General features: G+C 44.3%; 1 protein-coding gene across 1 annotated transcript in view; it reads right to left on the bottom strand.

Annotated features, from left to right (window-relative positions):
• Positions 1-25483, bottom strand: part of KLF7 (Kruppel-like factor 7 (ubiquitous)) — a 62448-nt gene that overhangs the window by 4454 nt on the left and 32511 nt on the right. Inside the window, exons 3-5 of the mRNA XM_010010344.1 lie at positions 8921-9044; positions 1825-2112; positions 991-1075 (exon numbers count right to left, since the gene is read on the bottom strand). Of these exons, the coding sequence (XP_010008646.1) occupies positions 2061-2112; positions 8921-9044 (176 nt within the window). The 3' untranslated portion in view covers positions 991-1075; positions 1825-2060. The remainder of the gene's footprint in view (positions 1-990; positions 1076-1824; positions 2113-8920; positions 9045-25483) is intronic.

Raw genomic sequence — 25483 nt, 5'->3', positions numbered from 1 at the left:
TCTTTAAGGTCCCTTCCAACCCAAACCATTCTATGATTCTATGATTCTATGAAAACACTGAGAATTCAAGTGCCAAGGATCCTGGTGACAGCTCTTAAACATCTATTGACTTTCCCGTTTCTTCTTTTTTTCCCCTAAGAGTACAGTTTTACCTCCCCGAACATAAATTAAGGGAAATATTTAACAGTCAATGCGTCAAAACAGTCAAAGAAGGGCAGTTGGCTAATACAGTATAAAAGAGCAGCAACCATTTGTGGACCACACGCCATTTTGTTTCGTTTCTAGACACATCTTGTAGGGATGGGTCCCAGAATATACAAAATATACAACCAAATGACCACCTGCCTGCTTGCATAGGCCATTTTCATGGTCCTAAATGCAGTCTTTGGAGTCAGGGCCAGTGCCAAATAGTTTTAAATGCAAGTTATGGTAAGATACATTTTTTTGTTTCTCTTTTGCAATGAAGACTTCAATCCTCTTTGAGCCAACAAAATCAAATTAGCAATAGGACTGAAGGGTAAGCATGAGACCTCCACTTCTTGATGGTTCACACAGGAGTCCAAAATGGACCTCTAAGTTAGTAATACTTTAGACCAATCATTTGGAAAGCCTCACTGCTGTATGTAAAATCCAACCCTTCCTTCACCGTTCACACTATTACACTTTTTCATACAGGAGTGGACTACAGCATCAACTTGATGAATGGAAAAGGAGGACTTTGATAATTTCTTTAAAAGGCTAATGCTGAATGAAGCCATTGTACTTGGAAGAGGTTCTCGATTTCCCACTCAAAGACTGGAGCAGGATTTTTGGCTTGGTTTTTTTTTGTGTGTAAGATGCTCAACAAACATTAGCTTTAAATTAAAACGTCGGCAGGTACTCTTTACACAAACGAAAGTCCAATGTTTTAGATTGGTTAATAGAAGAATAGCAAGAAAAAGCAACATAATTCATCGCTAAGTCACTGTGGGTTGTGGCTAACATGCTCACATGATGTGGAAGGAATCCTGTAGTCATGCCTGTGTGGCCAGTCCCAGACGGATATCCAGGTGGAGACAAGGAGTTCTGAAGATCACTTGTTCGTGAAGAAAAGAGAAAAAATGTTTAAGCTTCCGAATAAGCTTTTAAAGTTTTTTGTTCAACAAATAAACAAGAAGTCCTAGCTATGGCAATAAGGTGAGGCCTACAGAGATATTAGGTGCTGTTTCTCTGGGGTTTATCCCTTGGCCACTTAGCCATCATGGCAGCAGCTTCCAGAGTCCCTAGTGCATATGTTGTGCAATAGCCAAAACAAAAATTAAAATAAAAATAACCAACAAAAATATAGTCCTCCGTGAAGTCTACATAAACTCAGGCCAAAAAGAGGATATTTGTGTCACAAGTGTCACTCCACAGTCTACTGCCATTAAGGCCACTGGTATTGACTTAAAAGGATCTCAATAGCTCAGTTCTAGGAAGAAGAACCAAAACCATGACAGGTCAAAGTGTCTGTGAGAAGTCTGACGCACTGAACATTAGGAATTCTCAGACAAAGAACAAATGAACCAAGAGGTTAATTTTGGCTACCAAACTGGGATTTGGTTTTCTAGGTCATTGTTCCCCCCCATCTATTTAAAAAGAAAGTTAGTGCTACAAATATGCAACTTTGAGACGACATATTCTCCTATTGAGTTGCATTGAGAAGCAGAGTTAAATAAGCCCCTCCTACTGCCGTCCACCTGCAGGGAAGTCTCCTCTGTTTTCTTTGATTTCCACTGGCAAAACCAGGAAACAAATCCAAGGGACGAAGTACTGTAAGCAAACGTTTCTCCTCATTGACTTCACCTCTATACCATTTCCTCGCCTGCATCTTCTCCCATCCAGCTGGGGCAAGGCATGAAGAACTGATGTACGTATTGAAGTATAATCAGGTGCATGACAGTGTGAGCGTGTGGTCTCTGTACAGAGGATTACACGTGATCAAGTTCTCTTCTCCTGCAAGGTAGCGCCTTGAAACTTGAGTCCCACTTTCATCTCACAACACTGAGCTCAGATGACATCCATGCCAAGCTGACTGATATTTAGATGTGTCTTTTCATGTGGAGGGCAAGGTGATCAGACCTGGAAAAACACCTGCAAAATAAAGCAAGTGGAAAACGACATAAATACAGGATTTGGGAAAACAGGCTTCCTGTTCCTTCTTCGTTATGTACAGGAGGAAATATATATTCAAGTTTAGAGACGTTCCTTAGATTTCCAATGGACCACCATCAAACCCTGTTCAATTGACTTCTCCGACCACGTAGATGCCCAACTATCCTGGCTCTTGGGCAGTTAAACAGACTACTCTTCTTTCTCTGTTCCTCTCCCTCTCTCTGCTTTCACTGAGTCACACATCAGGGAAGAGTGCTCACTATGCACCCGTAGTACAAAATCAAATATTTAGTATTAGTGTGTGTGTGCATATAAAAAACAAAGAAATAAAACAAGTCAGTTTTGTTCACAGTTTTCACTCAGCAAGACCAGTTTAAAAAAACCACCAGCTTTCTCAACTGCCCAGTACCTACAACAAGCACCGAAGTACAATGTCAGTTTTGAAAGCTGAAACCTTATTTCTAACTCCAAACTGAAAGGAAAGCTGGTTCAGAGTTTGCAGGGTGATAATCTGTCAGGCTACATACTCTCTCCCTGCTGGGAATCTGGGTGGTAATATGTGGATGTTGATGAATGCTATCTCCTTCAAGGATGTTGAAAGAAGGTAAGGTATTATGCCTAATTTGGAAGAATGAAAATTGAAAGACGGAGAAGGCAAGGAAATTGTAAATCACACAAGAAGTCTGGCAAAACAAAACAAAACAAAAGCCAGGAGTTTAGCTTTCAACTTCTTTTCTTTATCCACAAAGCCATTTTTCTCCATCTCATATGAAAACGACACGTTTTGACACTCTGAACATGTAGGTGGATGCTGATGAGAGACTTAGAGTGGCAACCCTAGAGAACTAGTTGAGGTTTAGGGCTGGTCTAAACATGCAGTTAATTGAGAATAAGGTAGGGCATGAATCTTGATTGAGAATAAGGTAGGGCCTGTATTCTTGATTAACTCCCTCTCTAAAGGCTTACGACTGCCTTCTTCTGAAATTACTTAATTCACTTGGGAAGTGGGTTAAGATACTCAATAAAAACCACACTTGCTCCTGGAGAAGAGCAGCCCCACAAAGAGTTAATCAGGAATTACTATTCTAAACCAGCTGCCTTGTAAAAGACATGCTGCAGGGCACTCATACCAGCAGGAACAGCAGCCCATATCCAGGCACTTCACACCACCAAGATATTGTCATAGTGATCAGGGGAATATGTTCTCAGGAAGACAAGTGCTTTTCTCCCCTGACATTCAACATATACCCTTTTTTATCAAGACTGCCAGTAAGCAAGAATATTTACCTGACTTTATACCCATTTGAAAGGGATTGAAAGCACCAACCCATCACAGTGTCATTACAGGTATGGACAGCACCCCAGAGCAAACCACAGGACAAGCAGGGAGTGGTTCTGGCTGCCTACCCCAAAGCCCTAAACTGAAGCCTGCCTGTCAGAGCAGCAGTACTCACACTCTCTCAGAAATTAAACTAGATACTTCAAGTTGAGCACTAAAAAGTGGAAGGTTCCAGATTTCCTTGCAAATCCTGGTTTACCTTCTTTCCACCCTAAGCCACAAGACACTGGCTTCTTTATTTTTACTAATAGCAGAAAACATCTATTATAAGTATCACACAAAACCCCACGTATCTGTGGCTTTTGAGTAAACTGGTTTTGTAGGTTCCAAGGGCACTAAGAAAAGTGACTTTCAGAACTGACTTGCCTGGAATGTCTTTTCACTTCCTGCCCCATAGACTTAAGAGTATAAAAGAATCATCAATACTGGTCTGAAGAACACCCAGATGGCTTATTGTGAGAATGTGGATGGCTCATACAGGGGCACTGAATGTCCTTTCAAAAAAGCAGTTTTTAGTTGAGTATCCCACATTTTTCAGGAAGCAGAAGGTAAAACAATTAATTTAACTACTCAGTAAAAAAAAAAAGAAAAAAGTCAAAGATAAAAAAAACCCCACTCAATCTAAAGGCAAACACCCAGAGGATAAACACCCTAAGCAGTAAAAGGCTGAGAAAGAGAAGCACTATAAAAATGAAGAGATTTCAAATAGTTAGGGGATCCTTTCTGTCCCGCTGGCAGTATTCCCCTGCATGGGCAACCCATCTGCATCTACATGCAGAGATGAGCGATCAAGAGGGGCATTTTTAAGACAGAGAAACCTCATAAGAAGGCAACTTTTGCAATAAAAGCTAGATATTCATCTTCTGCGGATGAGCATAGCTCTGCTCAAGTCAGCTGTTCTCTGCTGATTTGCAGTGGCTTACAAGGGGGTCAATACCTTCAGAGTGGCAAAAATTAAAATGAAAGCCTTCAAAACAGGATGGAGGCTGCATTCCTCCAAGCTCCTGCATGAGGCACAGCAAGACAGATATGAATCGGACAATGGACACTTGGCTTTCAACACAGCAGGCTCAGCACAGCTAGAATTTTCTAGCCATAGGGTGCCAAAATACACCCTTGGACCAACATCCCTCTCGTCAGTCTAAACTGAGAAAGCAGCATGCTCTGGCTACAAGGGCTGCCAAAACAAAACAACAGCTTGAGTGGCTGCCAAAAAGACATGCACCAGCTGGCACTTCAGTCTAGGACTAGTCATAAGACCACCACCCAAGCATGGCTTTTCCTCTCTGATTGTCTCTGTCATAGATGCAACTCAGGAAAAAAGAATGCTGAGTCACAGCACAGCAAGATCTGTTAAAAATACGGATTCAGTATGTTGTCTCACATCAGTAACCACAGTATTAGCATCTAGTATATTTTTCAGCCCTAGAATATGTTCATAGCTAATAAAATGGTTCCATATTTGCTAGTTTATAGCTAATAAAATGGTACAATACTAATTCTTCACATTCTCCTGCTGATTAATTTGGTTAGTTCTACCTCTTCGTAAGGCTGGTGGATGTGGATATTTATTTTCAGCAGTAAAACAGTCCCTAAATCACACTGACAAAAAAAGCTACTCATGAGTGGACACATTTTTTTAACTTCTGGGACCAGAGGCAGTAGTGGAAGAGGCTCCATAAGATAAGCTGTCAAGGGAAACTCCTTTCTTCACAAATTAGGAAACAGCAGCTTGCTGGTCTCCAGTCCTGACCATGAGACAGACTATCCTGCTCCACATCTTTGGCTCTACACCTCTTCCAGTTCCAGACCAGCTCTGCATGTTGTACATGGACCCATCACAATCCTCATCACCATCCCTCTTCCAGTCCAGCTCTTCCTGGCAAGGATAGTTTATGCTAGAATAAGATACCCTAATTCTGAAAGTCATACGGTGATGCACGATACGTAAATTCCTTACTCCCAAACATGATTCCTTCCTTTCTCTTCTTGCTTTATCTCCTTAGCAACAGAGCACTGCTTGGCACTGAAGCCTCTGCAGGAGGAAGAGGGAAGGTAACTATGCTGAGAAGAACATATATTGCTTATCCATCTCTTACCAGCTGTGGATTCTCCACTGTGGGATGTGTTCATTCCAGCTAAGTGTGCACTTACCTTGCTGTCAAAAAGAAAACCGTGTGCACATGTACACACACACACAGAGGAATACACACCCCAACAGTCTGGCACTAAGCTGCTATCTCCTAAACACATATTTATGTAGAACAAGCAACTGCCAGTACCCTGTCATCCTCTTCCCTTTTGAGTGCTGAGGGCTTGCACTGTGTGAGGAACATAACCCTAGCTTTTGTTTCTGAAGAGCAAAATTCCGGGGGATTGCTAATAACCAACATACCCCTGGTGCCTGGAAGGCAGTATGGACTTGTACACTGCCTTCTGCATCACTTCAGCTGATTCTCTTTTCTCCCCGGCTGCCACCAAACCACACACCATTTGTAGTATATATGGTGCTACTCAAACCAGTGGTAGTTTACTAACAATGTGATCTGTGGGCTGCATGGTGTTGGAATAAGGCTGGGACAGCAGGAGAAGAAAAATCACATCTTATCTCTTTTGTTTTAAAACTGACCAGTACACAGAGGACATTAATATCCCTTTGATGTCATCCAGAAGGTCAGAGACACAAACACATCTGAAAACAGCCTGGGAAGGGAACTGCAGCCAGACTGTGTGCACAACATTCCCCTTCTTTGCTTTCATGCTCTGATTTCCAAAGTGTGGCCTTCACCTCTGAACAACAACAGGCATACATTTTGTGCTATGTCAGTGTTGTTAAAAGAGCTACAAAGGACTTCTTAAAGTTTAGCAAGCCAGGTGTCTGAGAGAGTTCCACTCCTGTCAATAATGGTGTGTGCAATAAAAGGTGGCAGTTCAAATACAGAGACACTGTGCTCCAGCTGGGAACCCTGGCTAAGGAAGGAGTGCCTTTAACATTAAAAGTCTGCCTAAATAACTAAGGACAGACCTAAGCACATGTTTCAGTGCTCGCCTGAGGTAGCATCTGCCAGAAGAGGTAGTAGAGAGATCTGCAAATAGAAAAGAAGATAAAATAGTGGTATGGCAGAGCAGGCCTAAAGAAGAACAGGCACTGCCACTCTACAAGCCTGCAACAACTGGGAGAGTAAAGACAAATGTGTCTCCTGCCACCACACACAGATGGTATGCACACGGAGTTGAACAGTGCGCAATCCCCAGCACTCTTAACTTACTAATACATATTTTTCAGCATCTACAGATTCAGCTAAAGAGCAGAAAATGCATTAGATGATTGCAAAAATTTATCTCTTGACTGCAGTGACTGAGTTGGCTGCCAAAGCAGAAACCTGCGTAGGTAGGGATAATATGTAAAGGGAGAAGTATGGATACTTAACAGAGGTTTAGACTGAGTAGTTGTAACTACTGACTGTATTTCTTTAGATTTCTGCTAAAAATATTGTCTGCCTGACACAGAAACCCTAGGGCTTTGTGTGTATGTGTGTGTGGGGGGCCACGATGGTTAGTCTGTTCTTCAGAGTGAAGAAAAGAAAAAGGCAATGCCTTACATTTATAACAGAGAACATAACTGTTCTCTGCCACAGAGAGGTGCTTATACAAAAGCAGAACTCCAGAGGTCCCTACTTGTCTTATTCTGTCCCTCATTCTGAGCAAACAAAAGATAATCCAGGGATAAAACAAAAGATAATCCAAGAGGAAGCCCTCTGTGGGGGAAGGGGGATGGGAAGAGGGGAGACAAGGGCAGAAGAGCACTTAAGGAGATGAAGGTCTTGGAAAGGCAGGATGTGAAAATGATCAAATTTCCTTCCCATAAAAGGATGGGGTCCCTTGTTTATGTCTCACACATCCTCTCTCCACGCATGTTCTCTGCTGGTCTGGTGTACCCAGAGGCTTCCTACAGCCTTTATTGTATTACAAAATGTTTCCTTATCAGCACAGAGAACCTTAGTCCTGCATTAAAAAGATGGGTAATTTTCTTAAGCCTCTTTAAAAAATATATATAAATAGGATTAGCTGGATAACATGTTCAGATGCAAGCACATTATTTGATTACTCAATAGTGGATCCAGGTTTCACCCAGGGCACTGCCAATATCCAGCTGGGGGGGGTGCAAGGGGGAGAAGTGCTCATTGTTCGATCCTGTCAGTGCCGTCAAGAGTCATTACGGGGGTAATTGCTTTTGCTCCACCCTAATTTCTTATCAGTTTGGATTGGGGATAGGGAGGAAGGTTTTTCTTTTGGTTTTGTTTCTAAATTCAAAGAACAGAGCTTTCAAAAACACTCAGCACCAAGCAAGGATGACCGGGTTTTTCAATGAGCATTTCGTTCGCTCAAGCAGCTAAAGCAGTGAGGACCGTAAAAAGGAATCTGCAGTGAGGAGCAGCAACCAAAGCTCCCACTGGGAGCTGCTGGGTGCTCAGCTCACCAGGCAAAATGGTCCCTTGTCTTTAAGTGCCCAGAGGAGAACTGTTGCACGACAGGCTTTTGAGAAACCCTGGCTTTGGGTACCTGTCAGGCTTTTAAATCTGGGCCCACACAGAATGAAGGTGCAGAGTATTTCCCACATCAAACAGATGTCAAGCAAGGGTGAGATTTAAAACTGTAGGAAAAGATTCACTAACGAGTAGGAATATGCAGAGATCACTGATCCTACACAAAACAACCCCATGAAATTGAATTGTAAGATGTGCCTAAATCACTCTTGTGCTTTTGAAAACTACACCCTTTTATTGACCCTCTCCTGTTGAATATGGGGAACATGGAGCCCTGGACTCAGCAGTAAGTGAAGACAATGATCATACAGAAATTAAGTGCTTTTTTTCCTAGAGGTTTCCTATAGATTTGGGCACCTGTGGCATGACAGCCACAAACACTTCCCATCTCCCCTGTTGTACACCCATGTGTTTGTGAGGCCCACCCTGCCAAAAGGCAGGCAGCCAGCAGTGGTACTCGGGGTAATCCTTGAAGCTCTGCCTTTGTGAGGGCACCAGGCTCATAGGACCAGCAGATGGCAAGCTGTGGAGATGCTCTGTTGAGAGGCTCATTGCTGACGTGGTCTAGGGCCCTCCTGGATGTCTTCTCTGATTTAAGAGAAACCAGCAGGTTTCAGGCAGACCTACGTTGGTCCCACATCTTTTTCTGTGCTGTGGTATGGAAACAGCTTAGGCTGTTTAGTAAGTATTCGCCCTCGCCAGCCGGCCTGGCCAGTTAGGCGGAGATGACAGCAGCAGAGTGGAGGGTCCCTCCTTCACTTGGGGATCAAGGCAGTGGGACAGGAGGCCAGAAGGGGCCTCTCTGCTGGGAGCCAGGTCTCTTGTCTCAGGGAGCTGGTGGCTCTGTGCCATTCACAAAGTCTGCATGTTGGTTGAACACCGTGTTAGGAGGCTGCATTACCTGTCACAATGGTTGCATTTAAAGGGCTTTGCACCCGTGTGCTTTCTGTAATGCCTCGTGAGCTCGTCGCTCCGTGCAAAACGCCACTCGCACCCTTCCCACGAGCACTTGTAAGGCTTCTCACCTGCAGAGGGGAGGAGAGAACAGTCAGTGTGGCAGCAGGATTACTGAGCACTCAACTTGCAAGCCCTGTGTCCTCCCACCTTCTCTGCCCCGCTCAGGCAGCTAAGCCTGTCACACAATTCGTGGCCAGTGTGGGATGGAAACAACTTAGGGCTTATGATACACTGTACTAAAGATGGATCCAGCCCAAATTTTACTACTGCTAAAATTATTGTACAATCTCAATTCCCCTTTCTAACAAAACCAGTCATTTACTCTTCAAAAAAGCTCTCAGAATGTCCCCAAATGCCTGTGCTGCTGTGTGGCTTGAGCCTGATTTTCAGTCAGCGTTTCAGCTCACTTTACCCCTGTTGATGAATTACTGTGGTACCTGTACCAACACCTGATCATAGTGCAGGTGTGCACCACCCCAGTGACCACCACCAGCACATCACATGCTCTACCCCAGCTGCCATTTACGCCTCACATGGCCAGGCTCACATCTGTTCCCTTCAAGCTTTCATGTCCACTGCTCCCTAGGACTGCACCTTCTTTAGTTGCTTCTGACAACAAAATTTCTTGGTTCAAGAAATTACGTGTCAGGACAGTGAGTGTGAAGGAGAAATGTTTTCTTCTTTAAATCAGCTGGTCCTTCAGACTTCATGCACTACACCTTCATCAGCTGTTTTTATGTCCCAAAATATCAACCATACCACTGAAGGCAGTGAAACAGAGCAGCAGTAAGACAGGAGAGATTCTGGTCTGCTGTCTTCACATCTACCTATCTTCTAATCATAACCAGTCTCTATGGGTCAAAGTCTGCCATGGTGTAAAATCCACGGAGTCATTAGCACCTTCTGATGATGAATTTCAGGGTTTTGTGCCCCTCTTTTCTTATTCAGTGCACGTGTATTCATGTGCATGCAAATTTATCATCTCCCCCCAGAACAAATGCTCCTGTGCATCTCCGCCTCTATAAACTCCATGTCACTATTCCCCACGCAGTCAGCACCGTATGGGTGCAATAGAAGAGGGAGTTGAGATAAAATGCAGACAAGACATCACTTTCACACCAAGCCTCTAAGCTAGGAATTATAAACAGAGAAGGGTTTATTACTTATTTATTTGTTCTTAAAATTGCTGAGGAGGTGATCTTAAAAAATCCACCACTGACCAAACTGAAGTCACAGTCTGTATGACCTCTCTTATTCCAGTCACGTGAAATAATCACTTGGCTCCAGCAGACAAATTTCTCAGTGCAGAGACACAGATTTCTATATTCAGCAAGTAAAGGAGTGAGACCTGATTATGGGAGATTTATGTATTTCAAGGTGACAAATTGGAGAGGCCAAAAGAGCAAGAAAAGTGAAAAGGGCAAGAGAATGGCATAAAAATACATTTTTAAACAGCTGTTCTCTGGTGAGTGAGTTTCTGCACACTTCTTATGGCACAGCAGCTCTGCTGCACAGTGGTCATGCACCCCAGAGAGACCAGCAGAATGGGCTGAGGCGTTACCTGGAGCTGAGCCATTTTAACTGCCCTCTGAGAAGTTTCTCTGGCTCAGTAGCTCAACTAAAGGATTCACTGGGGTGGAGCAATGAAGAGGTGGCAGCAGCCAGCAAGACTTTGTCAAAATACCCATTTGTTCCTCAGTCCCTGAATGCAGAAAGGCCAGCCTGGATATCTCTGTTGTGGGCCACAGTTCTCCATGGGAAAATGCCCAACAGGACAATGGACTGAGCCAGCAGTAACACCCCCCACTTAGACTGTGCCTGCCTGGTCATCTCTGCACACTTGCCTTTGTTCTTTTTTTCATTTAATAGGATTTCTTCAGGAAAAAAAGGGGAGTGGGGGTAAGAAACAACTTGTTAGTGTGCCAAGTGCTGGTGTCTTGCTTCTGGGCTTACTCAACTGTAATTCAAACACTGTCACCAGTGCTGGCCCCAGACACTGGAGCTGGAGCTGCAGTGCTCTCCCCACCGCAGCCCTTGACATCCTACCTGGCATGCTGCATCTGCTCTCTCCTTTGCAGAGCAAAGGGATTTCCCCAGCCCTGGCCATGTCTATGACAGCACACTGGTTTTGTCTGAACAGTTCATGCATTATTTTTAAAAGCTGCCAGTAAACAAGCCTCAATTCAGCTTCCTCAGTTCTCTGACGCTCTCTAGTGCCTACCTCCAAGTGAAGTCAGAAGGCAGACACTGCCTTTGCTGCAAAGCAGATGCAGAAGAGGACTGCTTAGCCAAATCTGGTGGGTACAGCCTGGCTGAAGGATACAGTCACCTACAGAGCAGAAGGATGAAGGAAAAACATCCTGGGCTTTCTATGAAACTATTAGGCTACCAGGACTGAAGTGGATTTTGGCTTGTTAACATTAGCCAAGAGCTTTGAAAATGTACAGTGCTATATATAGGTTACGAGAGACAGAAATGCCAAGCATGGTTACTGGTAAACCCATGGGATGCCACATATCTCTTACTTGCTGCAGGGGCTCCTCTCTCAAGTGTTTCTGGTCTGGCCTTGCACAGCCCTGAGCTGCGTTTTGGTTTCAGATGCTTTTCCTCTGCAACCCAAGCCCCATTCCACAAAATGTCAGACAGTACCTCTCTGAGCTCCAGACAGCCTGCTGGCACACAGTGCTCTGTGTAGCACAAGATAAATGCAAAGAAGCACAGTGACCTTTAAAGCCATATCAGACAGCTCCTTGACCCAGAGACCTCAAAGAGGTTAGATTTCCTGCCTTCCTGCAGCTACTCAAAAACATGAGAGGGCAGGAGGAGAGAGACCTCCATATCTTTGCACGTGAAGACTAGGAACAAACTGTGTCTTTAATAGCTACTTTCACCTTACCCAAAGATAGAACGAAAGTACATCTTGCTGAGATGCACATATGTAGGAAGCATGGGAATGGAGAAGAGGGGGAGGGTCCTCCTATTTCACTACTGGCAACGGCAGGGAGAAGAAACGGGAAGGATCCTTTCCATGTGCCAGGCTGCTCTTCTGTTGTTACAGAGGATTAGCGAGAATAAAAGGATAGATGGCGAAATCCTCCTCTGCTGAAGGCAATGGCAAAACTCCCACTCACTCCTACAGGGCCAGGATCTCCCCTTTTTAACAAATTAATTATGAGCTTCAAAATCCAATTAAAAATAGGAACATCACGGAGCTGTGCCACACTGACTTCTTTTCAGGCTCTAATTCCTCAAAATTAATAACTGCACTTAAAACTCGTGCCCGTGAGCCACTCCCAGGAAGGAGGCTCTACTCCTTAACTCACCTTTATTCAACAAGGATCCATGCAGTGCTTAAACAAACCCATAAATCCACATGTTTACACATACGCTCAACAGAGGAGCCTACACACATCCGAAAAGAAGCCGATACGCAGGTATGCAGCTGTTAAATGCTGAAGTGTTTCAGCTCAGAACTGATTCACACCGTAGGGCCGGTTCAGCTTTCACACATGCACAAGCACACCTGGGAAGGGCAAGCAGCCAGCAATGCAGACATATGTTCGAGCAGTAAATTATGCAATTTTCTAAGACGAGTACTAGTCTTAAAACAATACACCACTTGCTCATGGAAAATGTTCTAGAATCGACCCAGAGCAGTGGCTTTCAGCTTTCTCTAAGCTTTTCCCAGGGAGGTGCAGTGATTTCAAGCTTACTGACCACATTCCAGTTCCCTTGGGCAGTGTGCATTGCAGACCAGTGCAGCAGAGAACAGACGAGCTTCAGAGTGAAGCAGTGGGTTCTCAGGACCCAACATGCACACCACGGGCATGTGAAGGGTGTTATTTCTGGCTAGCCACAGCCTGGTCCTGTGGCCTGTCCGCAGGTGAAGTGTGCCAGTTGTGTGCTTGCAGAGCACCTCCTGGACAGGCCATCCAAAACCACATCTGTGCTCCAGCCAGGCTGAACCAGTGAATGGGAGCAACCGGAAGCCTCACCTCAAAAGGGGATGCTCGATCACCAGAAAACACTTACTAGATACATCCTTAGTTGCCTACTGAAGATCCCTAGAAGCAGCCTGCACATGCTTGCAAGCACACGAGCGCTGTGCTGAAACCTACTTTTCTAGAAGGACCTTATCATCAGAAAAGCTAGTGGTACAGGAACACTATTAGCCTTTCAGATACGTCTTACGGCTTTAGTCCATCATGACTGTATACTTCTGTAAAGCAGCCTCTCTTCACTGTGGTGGCTCTATCTTGCAGTCCATAGCCCATTTTAATGCTCTTCCTGGAGTATATTTTCATACCCTGAGACTGGGATGGCTGGAGAATAGGCTCTCTGTTCCAATTCTTTTTATGGCACCTCACACAACCTAGCTCTTCTCCTAAGAGTACCTCCAAAGCACACTCCAGGACAGTCTGTCCCTCCATTCTATTTCATCCAGCCTGGTCCAATCTGGTAACTGGAGAACAAAGACCTTTGTAAATGTGTTGGAAACATGCAATAGTGAAGCTAGAATTTATGAGTCATAACAAAAATCCATCAGACTTTGGCAGCCCCAAAATCAGGTCACTATTTGTTTGGTGACTAAAACAAGGACAGGACTGTAAGTATTAGGCATCTAGTTACAAAATACACAAATGACTGGTATATCTTTCTCTTGAAAGCCAGAAGTTTATCATTTGGAAATATGGAAGAGCCAAGCACACAATTCAGCAACACTACCATGGTAAACACACATCAGGTCCCCAGCAAAATGGGATTGACAGAGCTGGGCTGGTTCTGTGATGGAGACAGCGTACTGGTCCTTGGGACTTCTCCCTCCATTTTCCAGCCTCCGTCAGTTTTGGTGAGTTTCATCTCATGCAACTTTAGGCATCAGAAACCACCATCTGAAATAACCGCCTACGGCTCTTTTTCAAGTTAATGGAGAAGCAAAGGCATGTGCAGAGTGCGACACAACAGACCCCAGTAAGACTGGAATCAGAGGTGAATTTCCTCCTTTGATGGTATAGTGGGCTAGGCACCAGCTCAGCTACAGGCAGCTGTATCTTTACTTTCCAGGCACAAACCAGAGAACATCAGGTTTTCTCTTCAACACATACTTAGATTGTAAACCCTATACGAACCTTTGTAATAAATACTGCCTCACAAAACACAGCAGTGGGGATGTTGTCTCTTCTCAAAATCCAGAGACCTGCTGCCCTTGCTACCTACATCGCACAGGCACCCTCAAGGTTCTAGGGCTATTTCTTTTGTACAAGGCAGTGTTTGCTACAGACATCCCATGATGGCTGCTTCAACAGAGAGTGGTTAGTAGACACCTTAAGTTACAGGATGCAAAGGTACATAACCCAGATCAGCTGAGGACACTGTCATGATCACAAAACTACAGCACACAATGGACGCTGGGCATATTATATCTGCATTCTTTATTGCCAACCCTAAGGGTTAAAATGTCACAGGTCCAGTCTCCCAAAGAAATAATGAGATTTTAAAGAAGGAAATGATAATATTTAAAGATCATTTGCCTTCTGCTTTGTAGATAACCTAGGGCCATGATTTTAAACTCCCCTTTGCAGCTCTGCAGGCTAGAAATATGTATTACAAAATACAGAGACGGGAGTTTGCTCTCTATTCCCTGGATTTCAAGAGTGAGGACTTTAAGAAGACCCACCAGATTTTGCGATGTGCACAATAAGATCACACAGTTGGCAATGCTGTGGGGTGAAAACCTGGCTCCATAAAGTCATCGGAAAAATGCCCATTGAGGCTTAAGTTTCAGCCTGTACCTTCACACAATTGAAAGTAAACAAAGATATTATGCTTATCATAGAATCATACAATAGTTAGGGCTGGAAAGGACCTTAAGATCATCTAGTTCCAAACCCCGCTGCCATGGGCAGGGATGCCTCACACTAGACTATGTCGTCCAAGGCATTATCCATCAGTATCTATTTCCATATCCCTCCTGTGCCCACCACCTAAAATACCACACCACAAACATATGTTGATTACAGTGCACATACTAAAAAAATCAAGGAGTTTTAGCCCCCAGTCCTGCAATGAACTTTAGAGGAGAATCACCGTCAAGATCCTTGCTCGTATCTCTCCGTACTAAAACGTGGTACAGTCACGGACTCCTTTTGCCAGTAGGATTAATTTAGCCAAAAATGTGTAAAGAAACTGAGGAAAAAAAATAAAATCCTGTCTGTATGTTCGTTCCGAAGGCCATTCAAATAAGTTATTTGTTATAGTATGTTTTAAGAGCTCCTTCATATTGTGTTATGTAACTACACAAAACTAGCAAGCAAAAGCGTCCTTAAGGAAACAACAGAAACATCCCCTTAAAAATGACCATGTGCTCTAATCCATCACAAATTTTTTACATATAGTTTCAGAAGGAAAAAAAAAAAGTCTTACAAAAGAAAACACAAAACATTTCCTTTTTAAAATCTGTGATTTAAAACCCATTCAAAACGAAACTAGTTTTAAGAGCCTCAATGTCCAAAAATATGTATTGAAACACAGCTTTAGATACATTTGCTCCAAGACTGGTGTTCCTGGAGAATCACACAAACTGCAAATTACAACTGAAGAAGGAATTAAATGCAAGATTTCTCGCCTGGATTTCTCCTATGAGGAAGATCCGGGGGCCTGAGCCATGCAAAGAAATGTGTGAAGAACCCAGTAGTGCCACTGGCTTTTAAAGAGAGTGATTTAATAGCTTTTCTTGCCACCCTTTCTGAGAATCCTTTTGGGACCTGCTGTTCCTGGGCTCCTGACTATGCCATTGCAGCGACAACCCAACAACCCAAGGCCTCCTTCAGAGGCCAATGTCCATGGGGATGCTGCTGATGCTCAGACATGCCGGCAGCCGGTGCAGTTCCCAGTGGGAAGCAGCCCCCCAGACCGCCTTGCAGAGAAGCGCCAGGCAGGCAGTCCTATTTGCTTTGCAGTTTATTACTGAAGTCTGTCACAGCACAATGGGACGCCTAATGTGGAACATCACATTAGCAATATTTTATATTTATGTAGCACTCTTCATCTCCAAGGGTCCCTGAGAGCTTTACAAGCTACATACATGGCATACCAATGAAGCTGAGCCATAATTCTTCTAATTAGCTGAACAACAGCACACAGCACATGGCACAACAGCAAACGTTACTGGTCACTCCTCTCTTCCTACGGCAAGAGCTGTGTGGTATTTAATAGAAGCATGGTGCACTCAGTTTTAAGGATTCCTGGGAAAATGAAATCTAACCAGACAGGTCTCCTTAACACCTGTGCCTGTCCTCCCTCATTACATACACACACTTTGTCAGATACGAGACACAGGAGAGGAACAGCCCAAAAGCTGCTGCTTGTTAAATATCTCCATTTTCACACTAGATGCAGCAAGTTACCACCACATGGCTCAGGCAGCTGCTCTGCTGGTCAGCTCACCGAAAAGCTAGTGAGCAGCTGTTGTTCAGTGCACAACAACATCATCCTCTTTTTAAGATTAATAAGTTCATTTCTTTAGCAAAAAGGAAGAGCAGGCTATTTAATACACACATCCTCCAGAGATCAATGCTAACATCTAAGTGTATGTGCATGCAACCCATCAACCAGTAAAACTAATTACAAAAATCAATTTCAGATACTTTCCCAAGCCTTTCATTCCTCAATATACTCCTAATTGATTTTTGTTGGAGAATGGAAAGCCTAATTATTATTTTTATTATCACAAAGGAGTGCAAGGGGGGCAGTGGTCAGTGCTTAAGTGGCTCACCAATGCTTTCTACCCAAAAAGAGAAAAAAGAAGAAGGAAAAAAGAAGGCATTTTATTCACAGTTTTGCCACCTGCTGGAAAGATGGAAAAGCCTTTGAAAGGGTGACAAAGCACAAGAGAAAACCTGGCAGGAGACAGGATGGGGCAGAAGAGGAATGTGACAGGATTGTGAAACACACAATGTGAGAAGGTTGGACCTATTTTTAGATGGGCAGGGATGATCAAGTGTAAAAGCAGTACATTTCCATGAACGATGTACAGCTCCTTTCATCCAAAAAGATCAGCAGTGCCCTTACAGAGAGATGGCTCTGATCATGTCTATATTAGAGATTGGGGAAAAGAGGTTAAGAACCAGACCCAATGTCCAATCAGTCTTTCTACAAACTTCTAAGCTCCAGATTAGTCCCTAAGGGCTTTGCCAAAGCTCGTCTATGGAGCCAGCAGCAGTCTTCGGCATGTAGCTATTCAGGAAACAAAAAGAAATGAATTTCTGCAGCATTATGTCTTACACACACACAAGCACCTAACACACAACCACAAAGCCCACCTGCCTAGCCGAAAAGCAGAGAAAAGCAAAGCATGGAGCAACATTCAAAGAAATGGAAACGTTCCATTTTCTACTCAAGAGGACGCATTTAACGAATGCCCGTTGCCATACTGCTGAGCACTGAATGTGGGGCGGAATGCCACACTTTATCTCCCTGGGTCATCAAGAGGGATAAAGCCTTTGAAACACTGCTCCCCTTTCAAACCCCTTCTCTCTGGAGGACACTCCTGGCTGTCGTGGGGCAGGGCCGGGGGCCGGATGCCGGCGCCAGCCTGGGTGCACAACCTGTACTTGTGCCCCATTAATTGCCAGCACATCCTCCCCCAGCGCCGGGCCCTGGGGACAGCAGCAGAGCGGCAGGCCCAGGCAGGCACCCAGAGCAGCACTACCCAATTAAGCCTCCGGAATAAGGGAGTGAGGGGACAGGAAAATTGAAAATGAAAAAAGAGAGAAAGAGAAGAAACAAAATAGGATGGAGTTGCTTGGCAACGGGAGGGCAGAAGCAGCTGTGCAGCAGGTCGGGCTGGTACCCAGGCGGCGGGCTGGCCCATTAGCACCCTGCATCTCATGCATTTTGTGCCGGGGTCTCCTAGTAACAGCCTGTGCACGCCGGGCTGTTGCGTGCTTCCCCTCCTCTCCTCCTGCTTCTCCCCACCATGCGAGGCATTGCTGTTTGCCCTAATTACACATTCTCTGCTGCTTCAAGCTGCCATTACTTCGGTCCCCAGAGGAGCAGCAAGAACTTTACAAAAAATCTCCTCTAATAAGGGCTTTTAGTTTCAAATTCAGTGGAGCTCTGAGAGTTCCAAGATGCAAGGCAAGGTAGCGGCAGCAGGAGGAACAGATGAAAAAGGAGAAAAAAATCAGCAGTTCACTGGGTCAGGTTTTTCCAGAACCCTGAAATATATTTTTCCCTTTGTTTTCTGTACGTTATCCTAGAGGGTGAACAATGAATACAGCCCTTCATGGTACATAGATGTATTTACATAAGCCAGAGCAGTGTACCGAAGATGTACTCGCTGGACCTCCGCATTTTAGGCCAAGAGTTTCTGAGAAATTCCAGGAAAATATGAAGACAAATATTCCAGGCAAAATGTAAGACACATCTATCAGGGACTAGGAGCAATGAAAAAAAAATTAAGAGGAACAGACACCCCTGTTTCCAAATGCTAACATTTTAAATGGTTTTGCTCCATATTTTTGCTAATGAATGTGGGATTTTGCTTATTCAAGCTACAACAGTGCTGATGTTTTTCACCATTTACCTGTAACTTCATTTTCTCCCTTTTGCCATTGAAAAATCAGAGAAAGATGACCAACAAATATGACAGAGTTGGAGAGAGAGCACAGGAATAAAACACAAAGAACATATACTCTTTATGTATGGAAAAAGGGGGAAAAAAAAAGGAAAAGAACATACCTTCCCTTCTGTTTCCCAGTTCTGTCAACAACAGAAAGAAAAATGAAAGGAGACCGAGGATGCTTTCATTCATTCAGATACTGGATTTGATTTGGGGCTGGCGGTGGAAGGGTAATCATGTGCTTGGGTTTAAAAAGTACCCTGTCAAGTTCTCTCAGTGAAGGCTGCCCTGGTGTGAGGGCAGGGCAACCTATGTGATGGCAAGCATGTGATGTTTCTGAGGGAGATCCCATTGCCCCTGATGCTCTCCCCTGTCCTGGGGCTGGAGGTCGCAGGTTGGGCTCAGTGACAAGTGGCAAGAAGTTCCTTACATCTTCACACTGAGCAGGGCTCAATGAAAAGTCATGTCAATGCTGCTGGGCAAACCTTGGTGAACCAAGGAGCCTGGTCTCAAGAGCACAAGGCAGCAAGTAAAGATAATTTTACTGGCTAGGAAGTTTCCTCATCTGGATTTTGGAAAAGGCAGCTGTCCCTGACTCTAAGGGAGGTACAAGCACCCTGTTGGAAACCACCCAGGTCATTCATGCTGCCAGATGAATGTAACTAAATGTGGACACAAAGGTAGTATGACATTAAATTGCTGGGTGACACTGCATGAAACACATTAATTGTCGTGGTTTAACCCCAGGCAGCAACTATGTAGCACTCAGGCCAGCTCACTCCCCCAGTCCCAGTGTGATGGGGAGGAGAATCGGGAAAAGGTAAAACCCATGGGCTGACATAAGAACAGTTTAATAACTGAAGTAAAATATTACAACAATAGTCATTAAAAGGGGAAAGAGAAAGGAATAAAACCCAAGAAAATCAACTGATGTACAGTACCACTGCTCACCACCCACTGACCGATGCCCAGCCAGCCCCTGAGCAGCCATTGGTGCCTCCTGACCAGTTTCCCCCAGTTTATATACTGGGCATGACATTCTACGGTATGGAATATCCCTTTGGCCAGTTTGGGTCAGGTGTCCTGGCTGTGCTCCCTCCCAGCCTGTGGCCCTCCTCGCTGACAGAGCATGAGAGACTGAAAAGGCCTTGATTAGGGTAAGCACTAGTTAGCAACAACTAAAACACTGGTGTGTTATCAGCGTTGTTCTCAGACTAAATTCAAAACCCAACACTGTACCAGCTATTAAGAAGAAAACTAACTCTATCCCAGCTGAAACCAGGACACTAACACACATTCAAAGCTCAACAAAGCCCAGGAAAAATAATTGCCTTTGGGATTATATGGGTTTTACAAAGAATTAATGATAAAATTTTATCACATGTATGACACTCATATGAAAGTCAATTTACAATAGACCATAGCTTAGTCCATGCAAATTAATTTTTACCCAGATATTCACAGATAAAATCTTCTACTTAAGGGCTGTTTTCCACTACATAGGCCAAGTTTTTAGCTAAACTTGTTACACTGAGGACAGCTCTTTTCTCCCTGCCCCTCCCCAGCACACATGCCACATTCTCCTAAAATCCAAGTATTTTTCCTCCGGCTTCTAAAATAACAAACAGTAATCACACTGGAAAAAGACCAAATGTGGAAAATTTCACTCTGAAGAAGGAAAAGCTTTGCAAAGTTACAGGTGACCAACAAGAAGATATCCACATGGAATTTTATGCAAAATTAGCCATAATACAGTTCCATGCAGTTACATATTGAACAAAGTATACGCAGATGTGCATGCCTGTATTTTTATAACATTCATTTCCAAGAACTAATACAAGCTTCTAGTGCACTAATGATCACTTATGGTCATCATAAAAACCTAGAATGACATTGCAAAATTGTCCAACTAATCTATTAAGTTCTCTCTGTCGGTGGCACGAGTCCAGACGTACAGGAGGAAGGAATAAATCCCTGCTAAGCCTTTGAATGTGCACTGCCGTACAGTGAGGACACCTTTCTGTCAGAACTCAGCTGGGGATCAGCTTTTATCTTGAAACACATGCTTGTCATCATTATCTTCGCTAGCAAGCCTGCAAGTGTTTTTTTTCAGCATTCAGCTTTTGCAGCCCCAGTTTTCAGTCCTGAGTTTTGAAGGCCAGACACCTTCAGGAGAAAATCTGCCCAATGCAACATTTGGGTTCCTATCTGCTAATGGGGACTGCTGGGATTCTGAACTGGCCTGCAATATTTTAAAGGCTTTTAAGTCTTATTAAGCCTTCTTATCTTGTGTAAAGCTGACCAATGGAAAGATTTTGGTTCTGCAGTGACACAAAGGCTTTGGTCACTTTGAGAGACCTGTGAATAAAGCAGGTCTTGTGCAGTATTTTGTCCTCCCCTTTCCGAAATGGCTGCACTAGTCCTTGAAATTGCCCTCACCTGACATCCTTGTCTCTCATTCATTTCAATCTACTGCAGCATGTTACCATTCACTGCTTGACATGTGGTAATCAACTGGCTTTTAAGAGTGGTGTTAGACACAAGTTTTCTGTCCAGCGCAGAGAGGTCCATCCAGGCAGCTGGCTGCTTGTCCAGATGCCACCCAGACCCAAATACCCATACCTAACTTAGGAAGAGCCTAACCTGCTTTTGAGATGAGAGGTAGCACGCTTGGCTTTTCCTGCCCAAAGAACTTCAGCTCTCCCAGCCTGCTCAGGCCCTTCTCATCCAGTCAGCTCACCTTAGCCTAAAACAGCGTATCTGAGCACACATCTCTGATTCAGGCCTGCTGTGACCTCAAATCAGAAATGCCAGTGCTTTGGACAAATGGGACAAGAAAATGATAGCTTCTTGTCATTAACTTGCCATTTGTACCAAGTGTGGGGCAGCAGCAACACAAAGGGAAATCAGCAGAAGACAAGATGAGGGGCTTTTCTTCCAGTCTTTCTCTGTGATGCCTATCATTCACCCCCTTGCCAGGTGCCTCATGGGGGCTCATGGATGGATGGCTATAAGGAAAACACTAGGTGACAAACTACCAAGGCAGCCTGCTGTAACATTTGAAGGTGCCTACACACTCCCTCCTGCAGCTGCTGAACAGACAGCAAACACCACTTTCTAGGTCTCTCATGTGCCAAAAATCATCTCACATGGCAAATAAACAAACAAACAATACCTGTTTTCAAACCCAGACAGAAAACTGTCCTGCCCTATTGATTTGGCAAATGATGGAGCAGAAACATGGGACCTAGAATTCAGGTACTGGCAACTAAGCAATGGATGAACATCAGCAGTGCTCTAAATGGCAAGGGCTGCTTTTGGCAGGGCCCATCCTCCTGCCACCTGGGAGGTTCATAAAGCTCTTTCCTCAGTCTAAGCTCCCGCTGTAATAATGAAGTGAGGCTCTGGCCTTCACAGTGAAATCACAACGCTCCCCTCTGAACTTGCCAAATGGCTAAAAGGCTTCAAAACCAGAAGGTTTGAAAGAGCTCATGATCAGGTTGGGCTTATTTGAATTTGCTTTGATAAACTCTTGTTACATTTATACCCAAAAAACCTTAAAAAAATAAATCCAACCCCACAATAAAACGCAACTTTCCAATTTAGCAATGCAGCTGTATCCCAAAACAAACCCAGCCATGAATGAAGATCTCCCTCACTTCCCTGGCTCTTGTTTCCAATGGCAAATTCACCTATTGCTTCAGCTACTGCCATGGGACCTTCAGCATCATCCGTGTCCCTCCATGTCCCCTTGCTGAGTTGCAGCCCTGCACACAAAGCTGGGGACTCACTACAAGGCAGTGGGTCTCTGTACAGCAAAAAAAAGGCTTTCATGTCTCTTATGCTACCTACACTGATCTCCCAAATGCTTTTCCCTAGGTCATTATTCAGAATCTTGCCCCCTGCAGAACTGGTGCTGTGCCTGGCTATTTGCTTTTTCTTTCTCTTCATTAGCTTTCAGTTCACAGGTGCTACCACACTAACACAATACACCAACACAGCTTCCCATTCATGTGGTATCACAGACACAGATACTCTTTACTTTCTCCATTATTCCTTTACTTTCTATTAATCTTCTGTATCTATCACCCAGCCTGCTCTCCTCAATTTGGTGTTTTCTGATCATTTCCAAATTCTGGATGTTCCCTCTTCTATCTCCAGCACTTTGGGAAAGCTCTTCTCTGTTGTTTCAAATCCCATCTCAAAAACCTTCCTGTTCATTAATGCTCTTTCTAATCTCCTGTGTCTCTTCTCTTGTTCTTGCAAATGTAGTAATTTGTTTTCCTGCAGGGTGGATTTGTTTGTTTTAGTTACTCTCACCCAGCACTTAGGATCAAAGAACTATATAATTTAAAAAAAGATGTCCTAACAATGTGAAATAAACTCCACTTAGATAAGTACTATCTTAAGATCACATGTAGACTCACATCATCTATTTACATGGTTATTTCCCAATTGTTTAGGTTTTAGAAGCCTAAATACAGATGTGAGGTGCCCAACTGCTGCTTTTCAGACTTGAGCTTAGATTGTATCAGAACCTGGTTTTAGATGGATAAAGAAAAAACCCCAAAACCTTCTGACACTCATAAAAAGCAAACCCCAGCAGAACCCCTAAAGGTCATTTTTTAGCACTATCCCAAATCTTAAGGATTTCCTGGTCAGTTTATATGTGATGCTTTATCTCTGGCCAGAAAGCACCACGTCATCTCAAACCTCCTCCTGTACATTACTGCAAGGAAGGCTGATACAGTTTTGTCAGGAGATTGAAATCTCCTCCAAAGGTCTTTGATCTGGGAGCACAGCCACATCTCATGACTAATCTTCCCATAGGTCACAGGCCACATCACCCTTAGACTTATTTGCATCCAGGCACTTGCCAGCAATATCCCGTTTTCTAATTTAGGAAGTACTGATGACTATACATGGGTTTGGGCTCATTCGAATTCCTTTCCTCTCCACTCTCCACTACATTAGCAATTCATCTCCATGCATGTTTGAAGGCTGGACCAAAATTTGTCTCTCAAAACAGACAAATGTCATTGTTTGCGCTGATGTCTGCTCCATGAGTAACTGTGAGAGAATGTACTAGGGCTGGATTACCACGCCAGTCCTGGTTGTTCCTTCTTTAGATGTTTTTACCTCACCTTCACAATCTCAAGTATGGTCTTTCCAATTCTACAGCTCACCTTTTCCTCCTGCTTACAGGCCCAGTCACTGTTTCTCACTGAGGGGCTTCTTTGCTCCCCTTGACAGTCAGTCCCACCACTGCTCTCAGCTCCTTTTCACGTCCTTCGCTTTAGATGTCCCAGCTTACTTTGAACTCAGCCAAATATTTTCATTTCCCTTTCCATCCATCCAATATTTTTCCCTTTCCCTTCCAGATTAAATTCCCTTGCACACAGATGATTGTTTTTCCCTCTCCAAAGGTCATCCAGAAGGTGGTTTCATAACCAGTTCAACCATTGATGGGCCTTACAGCGCAGTCCTGATTCTCTTACGGATGAGATACAGAAGAGTCATGTGAGGGATGCACCAAGTGCAATGTGGGGTCTGACTGCCTCTGGGCTCCCCAGCAAAGTAAGGGCCTAAGAGATTGTCTCCAATCCAGCAAGCTGCTATCAGTCTGTACTGCCTCCAGCCCAGCCTGGCTCATCACACAGCAGCGAGGAACACCAGCCAGCGTCTGTCTGGTCAGCCTTACATATGAGAGAAAGGAATGCAACCTCCTTCCGCCGCCTTCCGTCCCCCAGCTCCCCAGCCCATGGTTTTCTCGTTTCCATGCACTGCAGTAAATCGCTTTGATCCAGCAAGTGGCCTTTGCATGTGCAAGTTGGGTGACCAGCCCGCATCTGCCTCCCTGCCTGCAAACTCCACTCTGAGAGCTCTTTGTCTGTCAGGGCACTCACACCCTCTTACACAGAGCCCACACTGGCAGGCTGCTCTTGAATGACATACTAACAAACTACCAGCCAAAGGAAAATATCTCGCAATCATTTCAGACCCTCTGGCTCAGCCACTGACTAAGCCAAGTGGCTAAAACCCACTTGCCCCGCCCCTTAGTAACCCCGGGTGTTTTTTAGCCATTGGCAGTGCTGGCTGCATTCGCAACCCACAGCACACTCAGCTCAGAGATGAAAAAAACAAAGCACCGACAGAGAAAAGGGCTTCTTGTCCCCAGCCCTGAAGGCGTGCATGGGAAGGGAGGCAGCCCTGCTTTTTATAATTCAGTCCTGAATTTCCTTAGCTATTCCTCTCTGTTCCTCTCTTTTACCCGGTCCCTGAGGGGGGACCCCACTGCAGAGGTCAGCATGAACAGATTTAATGTCTTGATTGCACCAGCTCTGATTTAAGGCATCCAACTGTCAGGCTTTTTCTTAAGGGAACAGAGCACTTAAACAGGATGAAGGGGTCAGAATGACTTTGTGCTCTGGACAAAAATAAGCTAGTTAGTGAAGCCTATCACAAATACCCCTTGATTCACTTAGATTGCTCCCAAGATGTAAATGTTCAAAGGTATTTAGACATTCTGCTTTCCACAGAGAAAAATGGGAGCCAGGTGCCTACCTGCTACCAGGTTCTGCATCAGAGATGGATTTTAAAAACAAGGCTGCATCCAGTCCTCATCACAAAATGAAACCATGCCTTCTACACAGCTATGCACAGCTAGGATCACATCATGTGCAGGATGGTTATATGGCTGCAAAGACAGGAGAGGTCCTTATCCAGGTTTGTATTCCCTCTAATCTTTTATCTTCCTGCTTTCCTAACAACCTATGCTATCTGCTTAGGACTTGGTGGATGGAATAGGAACACTCCCATAAACTAGTACATGGTTTAGGAGCTGGTTAAACCACCGATGGTTCAACTAGCAAGATCAGAGGGGTA

The sequence above is a fragment of the Nestor notabilis genome, unplaced genomic scaffold, assembly GCF_000696875.1.
Source record: "Nestor notabilis isolate BGI_N333 unplaced genomic scaffold, ASM69687v1 scaffold11292, whole genome shotgun sequence".
NCBI classification, from domain to species: domain Eukaryota; kingdom Metazoa; phylum Chordata; class Aves; order Psittaciformes; family Psittacidae; genus Nestor; species Nestor notabilis.
Note: the sequence above shows the minus strand (reverse complement) of the source record. Positions and strands in the feature narration are given on the sequence as shown.